The sequence below is a fragment of the Microtus pennsylvanicus genome, chromosome 15 (genome assembly GCF_037038515.1).
Source record: "Microtus pennsylvanicus isolate mMicPen1 chromosome 15, mMicPen1.hap1, whole genome shotgun sequence".
NCBI classification, from domain to species: Eukaryota; Metazoa; Chordata; class Mammalia; order Rodentia; family Cricetidae; genus Microtus; species Microtus pennsylvanicus.
In genome coordinates this window covers 17,937,539-17,950,343 of record NC_134593.1, presented here as the reverse complement: position 1 = coordinate 17,950,343, position 12,805 = coordinate 17,937,539, and the positions used below count along the sequence as shown (strand labels likewise).

General features: G+C 41.8%; 1 protein-coding gene across 8 annotated transcripts in view; it reads left to right on the top strand.

Annotated features, from left to right (window-relative positions):
* Positions 1–12,805, top strand: part of Zdhhc20 (zDHHC palmitoyltransferase 20) — a 59,014-nt gene extending 46,209 nt beyond the window's left edge. For 3 of the 8 annotated variants that reach the window (XM_075950123.1, XM_075950125.1, XM_075950129.1), the window contains 5 exons: positions 3,317–3,443; positions 5,080–5,169; positions 6,578–6,693; positions 8,059–8,135; positions 9,291–12,805. In XM_075950123.1, coding sequence (XP_075806238.1) covers positions 3,317–3,443; positions 5,080–5,169; positions 6,578–6,693; positions 8,059–8,096 — 371 coding nt within the window. In that variant the 3' untranslated portion in view covers positions 8,097–8,135; positions 9,291–12,805. Of the gene's footprint in view, positions 1–3,316; positions 3,444–5,079; positions 5,170–6,185; positions 6,230–6,577; positions 6,694–8,058; positions 8,136–9,290 lie in introns of those variants that run through there. The other 5 variants (XM_075950126.1, XM_075950128.1, XR_012907993.1 and 2 more) reach the window with 4 other exon arrangements.

Below are 12,805 nucleotides of genomic sequence, written 5' to 3'. Positions count from 1 at the left end.
TAAATGATAAAAGATCAGAGAAGCAAAGGAGCAGTCACCAGAGAGACTTTGAGCTCCTGTCTCCTCCCACCTTACATGCCTCTCTCTCTCTGCCCAGCAAAGACCTGTGACTCCCAACTACTGGATTAAAGGTGTGAACCACCACCCCCTGGCTTTGTTTCTCTTTTAAACAGAATCAATCTTGTGTGGGGCAGGTTGGCCTTGAACTCACAGAGATCCCGTCTGCCTCTGCCTCTGCCTCCCCGAGTGCTGGGATTAAAGATGTGTGCCCCCACTGCCTGGCCTGTATGGCCAATTAGTGGCTTAGCTCTGCACTCTGATCTTCAGGCAAGCTTTATGTGTTAGATCACAAACAAAATATCACCATGTGCTCTTTTGGGGGCCACCACCCAGATCCCAAATAAATCACACATAGAGACCTTTTCTTTCATATGAATGCCTGGCTTTACCTTGGCTTGTATCTAGCTAGATTTTAAGTTAACCCATCTATCTTTGGCCTCTGGGTGTTTACCTTTTTTTATTTCTATATACCTTTATTTCTTACTCCATGGCTGGCTGCGTAGCTGGGTGACTCTTCTCCTTTTCTTGCTCCTTCATCTTCTCCTCCCAGATCTCTCCTCCTGTTTATTCTCTCTTCTTGCCAGCCCCACCTATCCTTCCTCCTGCCTTGCTGTTGGCCATTCAGCTCTTTATTAGGCCAATCAGGTGTTTTAGACAGGCAAAGTAACACAGCTTCATAGAGTCAAACAAATGCAACATAAAAGAATGTAACATATCTTTGCATCGTTAAACAAATAATTCCACAGCACAAACATGTAACACACCTTAAAATAATATTCCACAACAAAGGTGTTCAAGGGTGGTAGGACTGGGTTTTGTGGTGTGTGCCCTTTCTTCCAGCAGTCAGGAGGCTAAGGCAGGGTTACAAGTGTGAGACCAGCTTAAGGTGCCTAGCAAGACACTCTGGAGGCCCTGCTCACACTGAACTGTCATGCCAGCCCACTGCCGTGTTAATACTTAGAGTCCACATGCATCCAAAGCCTGTGTGTTTGCCAGAATTGGAAGGAAACAACTTTTAATATAGAGAATTAAGAGATTTGAGAACACATTTTAGTTACTATATTTGAATTATATGGTCTTGATTATTTTTTTTAAGATTTATTTATTATGTATAAAGTGTTCTTTCTGCATATATGCCTGCAGGCCAGAAGAGGGCACCAGATCTCATAACAGATGGTTGTGAGCCACCATGTGGTTGCTGGAAATTGAATTCAGGTCCTCTGGAAGAGCAGGCAGTGCTCTTAACCACAGAACCATCTCTCCAGCCCTATGGTCTGGTTTCTTATTGGGCTGTGTGAATTATGTGACTTTCAGTATAAGGGTTTTTCTTCTTCCTTGCCAGCTCACCCTTCATTGTTAAGCACTTCAGGTCCATTATGATTTACTTTTTCCATATAAATAAAATTCTCTGTGTCTGTTAAGTAATTTGTTCTCTTTACAGAAGTGCTCTTACCCTAGAACTGACAACAACGTGACCTGTTTGCAAAGCCCTATCCTAAAGACCTCTTTAAAAAACAAACAAACAAACAAACAATATATAGAAATATAGAAAACCAGAATTGACACCTGTCTGTAACTCCAGTTTCAGGGGTCTCAATGCCTCCTCCAGCCTCTGAGCACGAGACACATATGGTGTACATACATATGTTCAGGCAAAACACCTTTACATATTCAATAATAATAAATGTGGTATTGGTAGGTCAATTTTCCCAGCTGGTTCTGACCACCTAGGTCTAAGGAGCAACCTTGTCATAGATGGGATGTGAACACTTGAATCTGTTTCTCACATAGCTTGTTTCTTCTGTGTGGTGTTGAGCCCCTGTGTGTAAAAGAACAATGGAGTACCTCAGCTGGGTCAACTTGAAAGAAGCAGAATCAGGATTTGATTTTGCACTGTGTTTGCAGAGGTCTCTGTCCATGTTCACCTCCTGTGCTGTGTGCTGTGGGGACCCATGTGCACTGATAGGGAGCATGTGCGGCCAGAAAGCTGCTGACCCAATGGCAGCCAAGGAGGAACAGGGGCGAGGGAGAGAGAGGACACCTTAAGGTCCCATTAAATTCTTAAGGACGTTACCCTTCCCTCCAGGACCTACTGCTTCCTTGGTTCCACTGCCCTCAGGTAGTGCCATCAACTAGTGCCGCCCTTGAACACAGTGCAGGTCCAGACCTTAGGCCGTGCCTCTTGGCCTCCTACTGTCCTCCTTAAATAATTTTTGCCACATTATTTTTACCAGTGAAACCATTTTATATCATGACTTATCATGTGCACATATATTTACAAATACATCGATAAACGGAATTTCAGAGCATATCATTAATTCCAGTCCTATGTAATGTGGTCTGATATTTTGGACAGTCTAGTTCAGCCAATCAGATGCTCCTGTGGCCATGCTTTGGAAACCCTGTAGCCTTCGCATACCACTTCCTTTACTGTCTCAACCCCCACACCCTGGCCTCCTGCAGGCCTGTGGTTTCTTCCTGTGAGGGTACTTTATTCTCTATGCCACCTCTGCCTGTCTTCCTAACTCACCTACCCAGATTTCACTGCGTTCCAGTGTCCACCTGAAGCCAGTATTTTAAATGGAGAAGTGTGTCTATATCCCTTTGATGTTGGACAATCTTCGTCACAGTCACACTTGGAGTCTTTAATCGTGTGAAACTGAAAAGCCTCTAAAAATGCATCTTATTGTCCACTTCTCCCTTCTCTCCGATAGGGTCTTGCATAACACAGGCTGCTCTGAGATTCTTATATGTCTAGAGCCGCCAGCCAGCAGTGGTGCACACCTTTATTCCCAGCACTCAGGCAGACTGGCAGATCCCTTTGAGTTCAAGGCCAGGCTGGTCTACGTGGTGAGTTCTAGGACAGCCAGAGCTACACAGAGAAACCCTATCTCAAAATAGTAAATGAAAGTAATATTAGATAATTATTTGGGCCTTTCATTTTAGAGGGTCAAAATAAAAATATTCTGTCTCCAAGTAAGTCTGAAATTTGTCTTTTTTAAGGTAGAGTTTAGTTGACATAATGATTGTGTGTTTGCTGAGGTAACACTTCAGTACAGGTCAGATCGGATGATTAGGACGTCTTCACCTCAGTGATTGTCATCCCTTTTATCCTCTGTGACAATTGTGTTCATAGCTGTCCATGGCATAGCCGTAGGCAAGAAAATTAATATTTTCCACTCCCTCTAATTTTTAAATAGATAAAATTTATTCATGTGTATATACATATTTGTGTTTGTTTCTTTTTTTTTTAAAGAGTCTTTCCGCGCACCTATGTTTTCGTATGGAATAGATGGAAACGGGTTTTCTCTTGGATGTAGTAAAAATTGGAGACAAGTCTTTGGTGACGAGAAGAAGTACTGGCTAGTTCCAGTATTTTCCAGGTAAGTTACAGAGTGTAGGAATCAGTGGTAGCCTCTGCCTCTGGCTAAATAGCTTAAGATTCAGAGATTGTTTTTAAAGGACTTTAAAATGAAAATTCAAAATATCTTGAACATACATAAAGTAAGACTACACATTTGAATGGGAAGAAGAAAAATAAAAATGACTCGAGCTCTTCAAAATAAAAATAAATCACTTTTGGAAACATAAAAATATTTTCATAGATTATGACACAGGAGTGTTGTATGTGCTTGCTCTCTCTTACAAGAGTCTCACTTTGTTTTCTCTTGGTTGTTTTTGCTTAATTCTGTTCACATTACCTGTTATTTTCCATTGTCAATAACTTCCAGTTAAACATGGTTGTTTTGAATGCTAGATAGCCCACAGTCTAGATTTTATGTCTCTCTTTATAACTGATAGGTTTGGTTTTGACACACTGTTAGGCTTTTTAGGCTTCACAATAGTCTTTTTGACGTTTGTTTTAAGCCTTACAAGGTTGGATCAATAGTAGCATTTTCTTTAAGGCTAAGTCTAGCACTATTAAAGGTGGAATCTCAATTGAGAGAGTTTTCCCTGCTGGCTGGTCAAATGGGAATGCTGTCCAGTGTTGCAGGGCTTGGACTTGTTCACTGTAAGGTTTCCAGCTGTTTTTCTCAGTTTGCCTTCGCAGGCTAGTATCAGTCAGATGTGGTAACAGTTCTTCGCATATTTCTATAGCCATTTCTCCTCTGTCTTTTAGCTTCAAGCCATCTCAGCTTCCCAAAGCTTCTTCCTTTTCTGTTGCCTTTATTCAGTGAGGCTACTTTGCTTGCATTTACCCCATCCCTAGGCTTTAGCAGATGTCTGGGGCTTGTTATGCTTTAAAATGGAATTTTCTAAAATTTATGTGTATGAGAGTTTTGCCTGTACATATATATGTGCGCTACATGTATGCCTGATGCCAGGGGAGGCAAAAAGTGGGCTCTAGATGCCCCGAGACTGTTGTGAGCCACCATGTGTGTGCTAGGAAAGGAGCCTGGGTCCTCTGCAAGAGCAGCAAGTGTTCTTACCTGCCTCTTATCTACTCTCCTGCCCTATACTGTCTGTGATTGTTGATGACAACATGTCAAATTTACAGCCACTCTGTCTCGACCAGAGGTGAGTGTCTCTGCTGTACGCAGTTCTGATGGCTCAGGAGTGTGAAGACAGCAGAACATGCTGGGTTCTTTGTACAACCATAAGCTCGCAGGGGGAGCTTGTCTTTTTGTTCACTGGTATACTGTACTTCAAGGTGTTGAGCAGCTCTTTGGTTGGCTGATTGGTTTTTCAGTACCTGAGAACAGGGACTACCTGTGAGCTCAGCACTGAGCTGTCCCTGGAGTGCCAGCTCTTCTCACAGTGCTGTTGAACTTTCATGGACTTACATTGCAATTTCAGTTTGAGAGTGGATGATGTTTCCAGTGATTGTGAAGGTGGCTGTCTGCATTGTTTCTAAGTACGTGTGAGTAGCAAGAAAAAAGACTGTCTGTAGTGGAGGCAGGAACTTCCAAACTTAGACTTGATAAGCTTTAGTTCTACTGTGCCACTGAAAACAGAATGTTAAACTTGACCATTGTTATTAAATCAGTACTCAGATAATTGTTGTTCCTCATCATACAGCTTGGGTGATGGCTGCAGCTTTCCAACTCGCCTTGTGGGAATGGATCCGGAACAAGCTTCTGTTGCAAACCAGAGTGAATATGCCAGAAGGTGTGTTCCTTGTTCCTGAGTTTTTCAGTATTCATTGTAAAATAGTCTGATGCCTGTTCTGTGTGAATGACGCATGCACAAACAGTCACACTCCAAGAAACAGACAGAAAAAGAAAAATTCTATCTCCGTTCTCTTTCTAATGGAGGAGCAGTGTGTGTTAGGTGCCTGCTCTTCCACACTTTACATGCAAACCAGAACACCGGGAGTAGCAGAGCATGTCGATAGTTAGGACAGCACAGATGCATGCAGCTTCATGTCTGGGGAACCTAGTAAGCAAGTAAATATGCTCTGTCTTCATCCTCTTGAAATGAAAAGCCCTTTCAAGACTTGATTATATTGGCTTATACCAAGTTGTATTTTTTCAAAGAAAAGTTTAAAAGCACTGTCATTATTCTAATAACCCTTAATTAGGTTTTAATTACAATGTCAGGATAATTAATGAGGATTTGAAAGTACCAATAGTTTCTTATTTATCTTAAAAGAAATTTCTTAACATAATTGCACACCAAGAAAACTGATTCATAAGTTTATATTTCTCTCAACACACATACAAAAAAAGAAAGGTACCCAGGCATGGGAGTGCACGCCTTTAACCCCAGCACTTGGGAGGCAGAGGGCAGGCAGATCTTTGTTAGTTTGAGGCCAGCCTGGTCTGCAGAGTGAGATAGCCAGGGTTGTTACAGGGAAAGCCTGTCTTGATAAAAGGACTTTAAGCTCCAGACTAGCATGTTGATGTCAGCAGGCAGGCCTCCACACTGCACCGAAATCCTTTGACCCTTCAGCTCTAGCCCTTACTGCCGTTCTAACAAGTCACTCAGGCAAGTCTGTTTCCTTTCCTTGGGTTCCTGAGAGGGGGGAGATAGTATGTAGCACCCAGCGTAGTGTCTGGCCCATAAGAAGTACTTGGCAATCTCTCTTCCTTTTCCTCCTTTCCTCCTCCTTTCCCTTCCTCCCTGGTTCTCTTAGTTAGAAAAATAAGTCTACGATAAATTACTGAATCATTTTTTCCCCTTAGATCTAAACTGCAGAGGTAGAAAGCAGAGAACTGGGAGATGACAGGTAACTTTTGTACTGGCCACAGACATAGCTCTCCACCTGTCCTATGCTACCACAGCTCCCGATTAACAAGTGTTGACAGCCCTTTCCCACCGGCCCCTGAAGTTGTTTCTTAGTCTAACTGGTTTCTTTGGCAGTGTTGGAATACACACTTTGGGCCCAGAGAGCCGTTTGATTGGGGGTGGGGGTAGTGGGCATTTTTCTCTTGGAGATAGCCTTTTCAGAGTGCTAAGACCTCATGAGATGCCCTCACATATTTCAGAAAAGAAATACTAATTTGCTGCTTATTAATTATTAAGTATCCTTAATTGAGCATGAAAGTATTCACTGAATTGTCTGCTCCTTTTTCAGTATTGGCTCAAATCAACCTTTTCCTATCAAACCACTTAGTGAATCAAAAAACCGTTTGTTGGACAGTGAATCTCAGTGGCTAGAGAATGGAGCTGAAGAAGGAGTCACCAGATCAGGTAATCTCACCTGGTTCAGATGAAAATCACCAGGTTAAACAAAACTGAATGAAACCAAAATGGAGTGATATTTGCAGTACTAGAATGTGGGTTGTCTGCTGAGACGTCACCCACGAGGACGGCACAGCATGGTGACCGAGTCGCACTCTGCTCCTGGTCAGGTGGGCTGTTCCCAGCACACATTTCTTTACCCAGGTACAGAAAGTTGGCTAATCTGAATGATATTTTAAGAATTTGGTTTTGGTTTTGGTTTTTGAGACAGGGTTTCTCTGTGGCTTTGGGGCCTGTCTTGGAACTTACTCTGTAGACCAGACTGGCCTCAAACTCACAGAGATCCACCTGCCTCTGTCTCCTTAGTTCTGGGATTAAAGGCGTGCACCACCACCACCTGGTTTAAGAATGTTTTTTTAGTGTTCCAGGTTATATTTAATTGAGAACAATTTTGAAAAGCATTGTATTCAACTGGGTATGGCACACAGCTGTAATTTTAGCTCTTGGGAGGCTGAGGCAGAGGAGTCAAGTTCTGTGCTAGACTAGGCTCCTTGTGAAACCTCTCCGGAGGGTGTCGTGAGCTTTGTACTCTTTAAAGAGTGGCACGGACAAAGTCTTAGCCTTTCTGAATGACCAATCCGTGACTGGAACAGCTGCTGAGGCTGAGTGGATTTCTGATCAGAACTGGGTTTCCAGTACCATCTGACCATTTCACGAGTGTCACCACCCCCAGTTCTTTCTCAGGCTATCTCAGGAGCTTCCTGAGTCCAGTGTCAGTAACCTGGTGATCATAGGAAAACAGTTGGAGCTATTCAGATCAGTTCATAGGAAGTCCAGGAAGTACCCTGTGACCTGGTCTGAATAGCTCTGGTCTTTGAGAAGCATTTAGAACCTCTTTCCCCTTACCAGTCATGCTAACACATCCTTGTATTCTAGTACTTAGAAGCTGAAGTACTAGGGGCCAGCCTAGACCACAGAGTGAGACTCTGTATCAAAAATGTCATAAATAAATGAAGGGCCTTAAGGTCTTTAAGATTATTCAGCTCCTAGGTAAGGTAATGGAGAGATGTGTTCCATGCACTTCTTAATTACTGCTGCTTAACATCTAAACCCAGTGCCATGTTCACGAGGTGAATATAAGAAGACCTAATGAATTCTCTTAACATCTAACCCCAGTGCCATGTTCACGAGGTGAATATAAGAAGACCTAACGAATTCTCTTAACGCGCTGCGCTCACGCCTGCCTTCTACACAGAGGCAGACGGTTGTCGTTAAGCCTTCAATATTCACATAACTTACTTTAATGTAATTAACAAATCCATTCAGCAGAAACTTAATACTTCTTTCATCTTATAATTAATTATATGTTTACAGGGACAAATAACCATGTTACAGTGGCAATAGAAAATTGAGTACTACTTGTTTATAACTAACCATTTGATGAGTGCAAGGTAAGATGCTATACAGGTAATTTCCTTCAGCAAAATGTAGTTTATTTGCATATTTCATCTCAAAAAAGTTTGTAATTTTTTTTTCAACTATATCACCTAAATCAAGCTGTTCTGTCCTACGACTGGAATATGCAATCTGCCAGAATCTCATTTTCCTTATCTAACACAATGTTACTAACCGTTTGCTGGTAGATTAATGAAACTAATTGAATACAGTACCTTACTAGTTAGTTTAATGAACAAAGGGTGCTCACTACTGAAGTTTGATCAAGTGAAGATTGACTAAAGGTAGACAAAGGGCTTCCAGGTTCGTTAATGTTAGTTCTGTAAGACACAACAAAGCATTGTCTCAAACCTATGGCCTGGTATCCGCTTTCTTTCCTGACTACTTTTATTTTTCCAGAGGATCTTACCTGGGGTCTTGCCAAGTGGAGCACCTGCATCCTCCCCTCCAGGTTTATCATGAGGTCAGGGCTTTGCAGAGGACTTGGAGCCTATGCAGTTAGAGGCAGGGCTCAAGACCTAGAACAACATGAGATCCAGGCTCCCGATGCAGGGGTTCCAAGCCTCCATTGAGCCAAATAGGCCACACTGTGAAGAGCTAGCTGCAGGGTCTGCATTTATGGCACTGCGCCATACGGTGTTACTGTGTAGTCGGGGAAACCCCGCTAGAGTTTCTCTAGCAGTATGTGCATGCGGATGTGAGAGACTGACTCCTGGATGGTGTCTGTGCGGGCAGGCAGGATGGTGTCTATGCGGGCAGGCAGGATGGTGTCTGTGCGGGCAGGCAGGATGGTGTCTATGCGGGCAGCAGGATGGTGTCTATGCGGGCAGGCAGGGTGGTGTCTGTGCGGGCAGGCAGGGTGGTGTCTGTGCGGGCAGGCAGGGTGGTGTCTGTGCGGGCAGGCAGGATGGTGTCTATGCGGGCAGCAGGATGGTGTCTGTGCAGGCAGGCAGGGTGGTGTCTATGCGGGCAGGCAGGGTACCCTGAGTGGAAGTTGAAAGCTCAGTGGTACCTTCTCCACTGTTTACAAAAGCCTGTGTTATTATAGAATTCAAGACTGGTTCCTAACTTGTTAGTCCATAGGGCATTACTAAATATCTAAGGAAATAGGAAAATTGGCTTCCAACTAATAATTGTTTCTGTTTTTATAGGTATATAAAAACACATTTTGGACTATTTTCAGTTTTATTTGCAAGAAAATGATGGATGGAGTGAAATAATGGAAGTATAAGAGAAGATATATTTTTAAAGGAAGTATTTGTACAGTTTGCTGGACCCACGGGAGCACTACAGAGCAGAAAGATGCCTTAACTTTCAGTGTCCATTTGTGCAGCATTCCTCACAGCTCCTTTGAAATAATACCTGTCTTGAGATGCTATCCTCACATGTTAACATGGCATTTGTATTTTTTAACACCCGAGTTTAAACAATAGAGTTATTTCTTAGTATCTACATAGATTTCCACCCTAAAAAACTAAAAAGTTGTCTCCAGTGGTGAAGTGAGTCTAGGGCAAATGGTGGCTAAAAATGATACCCAAATCACTGATTCTTGTGCTGTATAAGGGAAGAAAATACTGCTTTTTTATTAGATGTTTACTAATTTATAATTGCTGTTTTATATTTTTCAATATTTTAATAAAGACTTTCTATTATTGGCTATGAAATAACACTCAGAAGGATTCAGACAAACATAATCATATAGAACATTGAAGACATTGATATAATTCAGCAAAGGTTTAGTTGGAAGCACTATAATATACACCTGTAATCCCAGCACTCAGGAGACTGAGGCCAGATTGCTGTGAGTTTGAGTCTTGCCTAGGTTACATAGGGACTGTATCCAAAGAGCGGAGTAAAGGAGCATTCTTGCAGCTGTGTGGTATAGTGTGTGCCCGAGGCTCAGGAAACGTGGTAGTAAGAGAAATCTTTGGATGCTCTCTGTTTATTCATTATTGTAAGTTGAATTTTCAGGGGAATTTATATTGGCATGGAAGCACAGAGGTGCACATAGTATACAGAGATTGACAGTATGAATAAGTGGAAGTAACTAAAGGAAAGAGTGGGAGACGGAACATTTTATTTTAAACAGTGAAACAAATTCTCAGCCCTAGAAGTATGTAAGCTACAAAATGTTACTGAACAGACATTCAGTTTAGGTGATGTCTAAGAATTCCTGTGGTCCTTTCCAGTCATCTTACAGCGGCTTAAACAGTGACTGAAAGTGCACTTCAGAGGAAGCTGAAACAAAACAGTTCCCAGTCATGGGCTGATGAAATGTTTCAGTGGATAAAGGCACTTACTCCTAAGCCTGAGACCAGCCCCGCATGTCCTCTGACAGTCACGTGTGAACTGTGGTGCGCACAGACTCTATTTTTTAAATTCTCAGTCTCTGGACTCATATGGGAAGTCTTAAGTGTGACTCCCTGACAGTCACCTGCCAACTTTAACAGGAACAGTTGTGTTAGGAGACCATTCCAGTGTCCTATAGAAAGACAGTGTAGAAATGCTCTCAGTTCATACTGTTATCAGAGGAACAAACCTGAAAATGATGGCTCGCAGTAGACCAGCAGAGAGAAGTGTCACTCGGATGTGCGGGTGTCAGGGCTACACAGTGTCTGTACAGGGGCTGCGGGGAGAGGGTATCCTGAGTGAACTGAACTACCAGACTCCCAGGATTCCCCAGTGTTGAAGTTCATTTACCCACCAGTTAGCTCTGGTCTTCTCTGTATACCAAACATACTAAAGATAGCGCTATGATTTCCCAATCCTACACAAATCAAGACACCTGCTGTTCCAGCTTTGTAATTTTGGGAATTGATTGGATTCTCATTGATTGCACTAATTCTGTATCTTAAGAAACTTCCCCTTTGGACCAGAGAAGTAAGTTCGCTTTAAACTTTGGTTTAAAATGTTATGTAGCATGAATTTCTCTTTGTTTCAACTCTTTATTGTTAACAATTTTGATTCTCAAAAAACAGAATGAATTAAGAGATAAAAATTACCGCTTACACACTGGCAGCTTCAACACTTGGGAGCCTGAGGCAGGATGGTCAGGTTCACGCCAGGTTTGTGGCGAGTTCAGAAGTAGCCTGTGCTTCATGAGACCAGGAGAGAGAGAGATCACCACCCAAAACTACAACCTCAGTTTGGTAGTGGCATGCTGCTTTCAGAAGTGTCCTGGTCCTTCTGTTCTCTTTTCACATCAAGGGATTTGCATGCTCCTGGCACAGTTGCCCCTTTAATGCACTGTTGTGTAGAGGTATCATCTTTTTGAGTTCTTACCATTTGTTTGTTAGCATAGTAGGCTTTTTTTTTTTTTTTTTAGTTTTTGGTTTTGGTAGCCTCTATAGCCAGCATTTTGCCATGGTCTAAAATATTTACCTGGTTTTTGTTGTTGTATTTTGTTTTGTTTTCAGAGTTCTGGGGAATCAAACCCCAGGGCCTTGTGCATACTAGGGAAGTCCTCTGCCACTGGTTCAGGCTGAATCTGTTCATACCTACTAGTGGCTGTTCATAAGGGGCAGCAGGTGACGGTGAGTCAGGGAAGGCTGACTTCAGTATTTCAACTGGCTTCAAGTCTGCTGTCCGCTGGGAAGACCAGGTCAAAATTAAGCTTTGCCAAAATTTCAAACACTTGAACATTTGTAAAGAAAATGAAGTTGAATTTCAGGTCTTGCCCTTGCCATTAAAAACATTAGATAGGAGGCTTGGTTTATCCAGGTGCAGAGGTACCTGACGTTCAGTACCTGCGGCACATGATCGTTGTCACTGTGCCAACCAAAGCAGCTGCAGTATACCAGCTATTGAAATGAACATGTTTACAGAGTTGTTTTCTTGTCACATAAGAATGATTTTTTAAAAACTTTTTACATAGTGGTTATGATTCAATGTGTTATGAGCATAACAGGTTAGCTTAAATGTATGGTATTTACTTGAATTTTAATCTTTACAGAAAGCAGATTTTGACTGTTTACAGGAATGCTTGAGATGAGTCAAGAGATCTCCCGTTCTCTCTGAATCAAATCTCTATTAAAGGCTTAGTGTTAGAGCCTGTGTATTTGGGAAAGGCAGTAACTCAAAAATACGCCTAGCTTACATCTCGTTCTACAAACTAGTACTTCTAGCCATGGATAAGTATTTTTAACTAATCTGATATTAAGACATATTTTTGCATTTCAGTCAAACTAATAAGAACATATGTAAACGTATAGATAAGATGTAAATCTGAAATTCATATTTCATATGATCTAAGCTGTATTTTTAAATTTAAAATACAATAGATATTCAGAAGGGTCCATATTTTTCTAATGACTTCACTGTTATTTTCTTGGGTTACGTAAAGCAGGAATCAGATTTGTATTAAGGGGCTCAGAAAGCTGTTAGTTCGTTACGTTTGTGCAGGATACAGACAAGCCTGTGCCCATGCTAGAGAAAAGATGGCTACTAGTTAAGGTGATACTTACTATAGTTTATCTTACTTGTCTTTATCAAGTAGTCTAGCCTTGTATTTATTTCTCGTTTGTGTGAACCCCAACCATGACTGATGACTCTTTGCTCTGTATTTTGGATGGCCTAACCTACATTATATGTGTGCATTTTTCAACTTTTTTTCAGCAATCATAATTACTTTATTAATAAACAGAAAAGATATTGCCTTGTTTTGTAA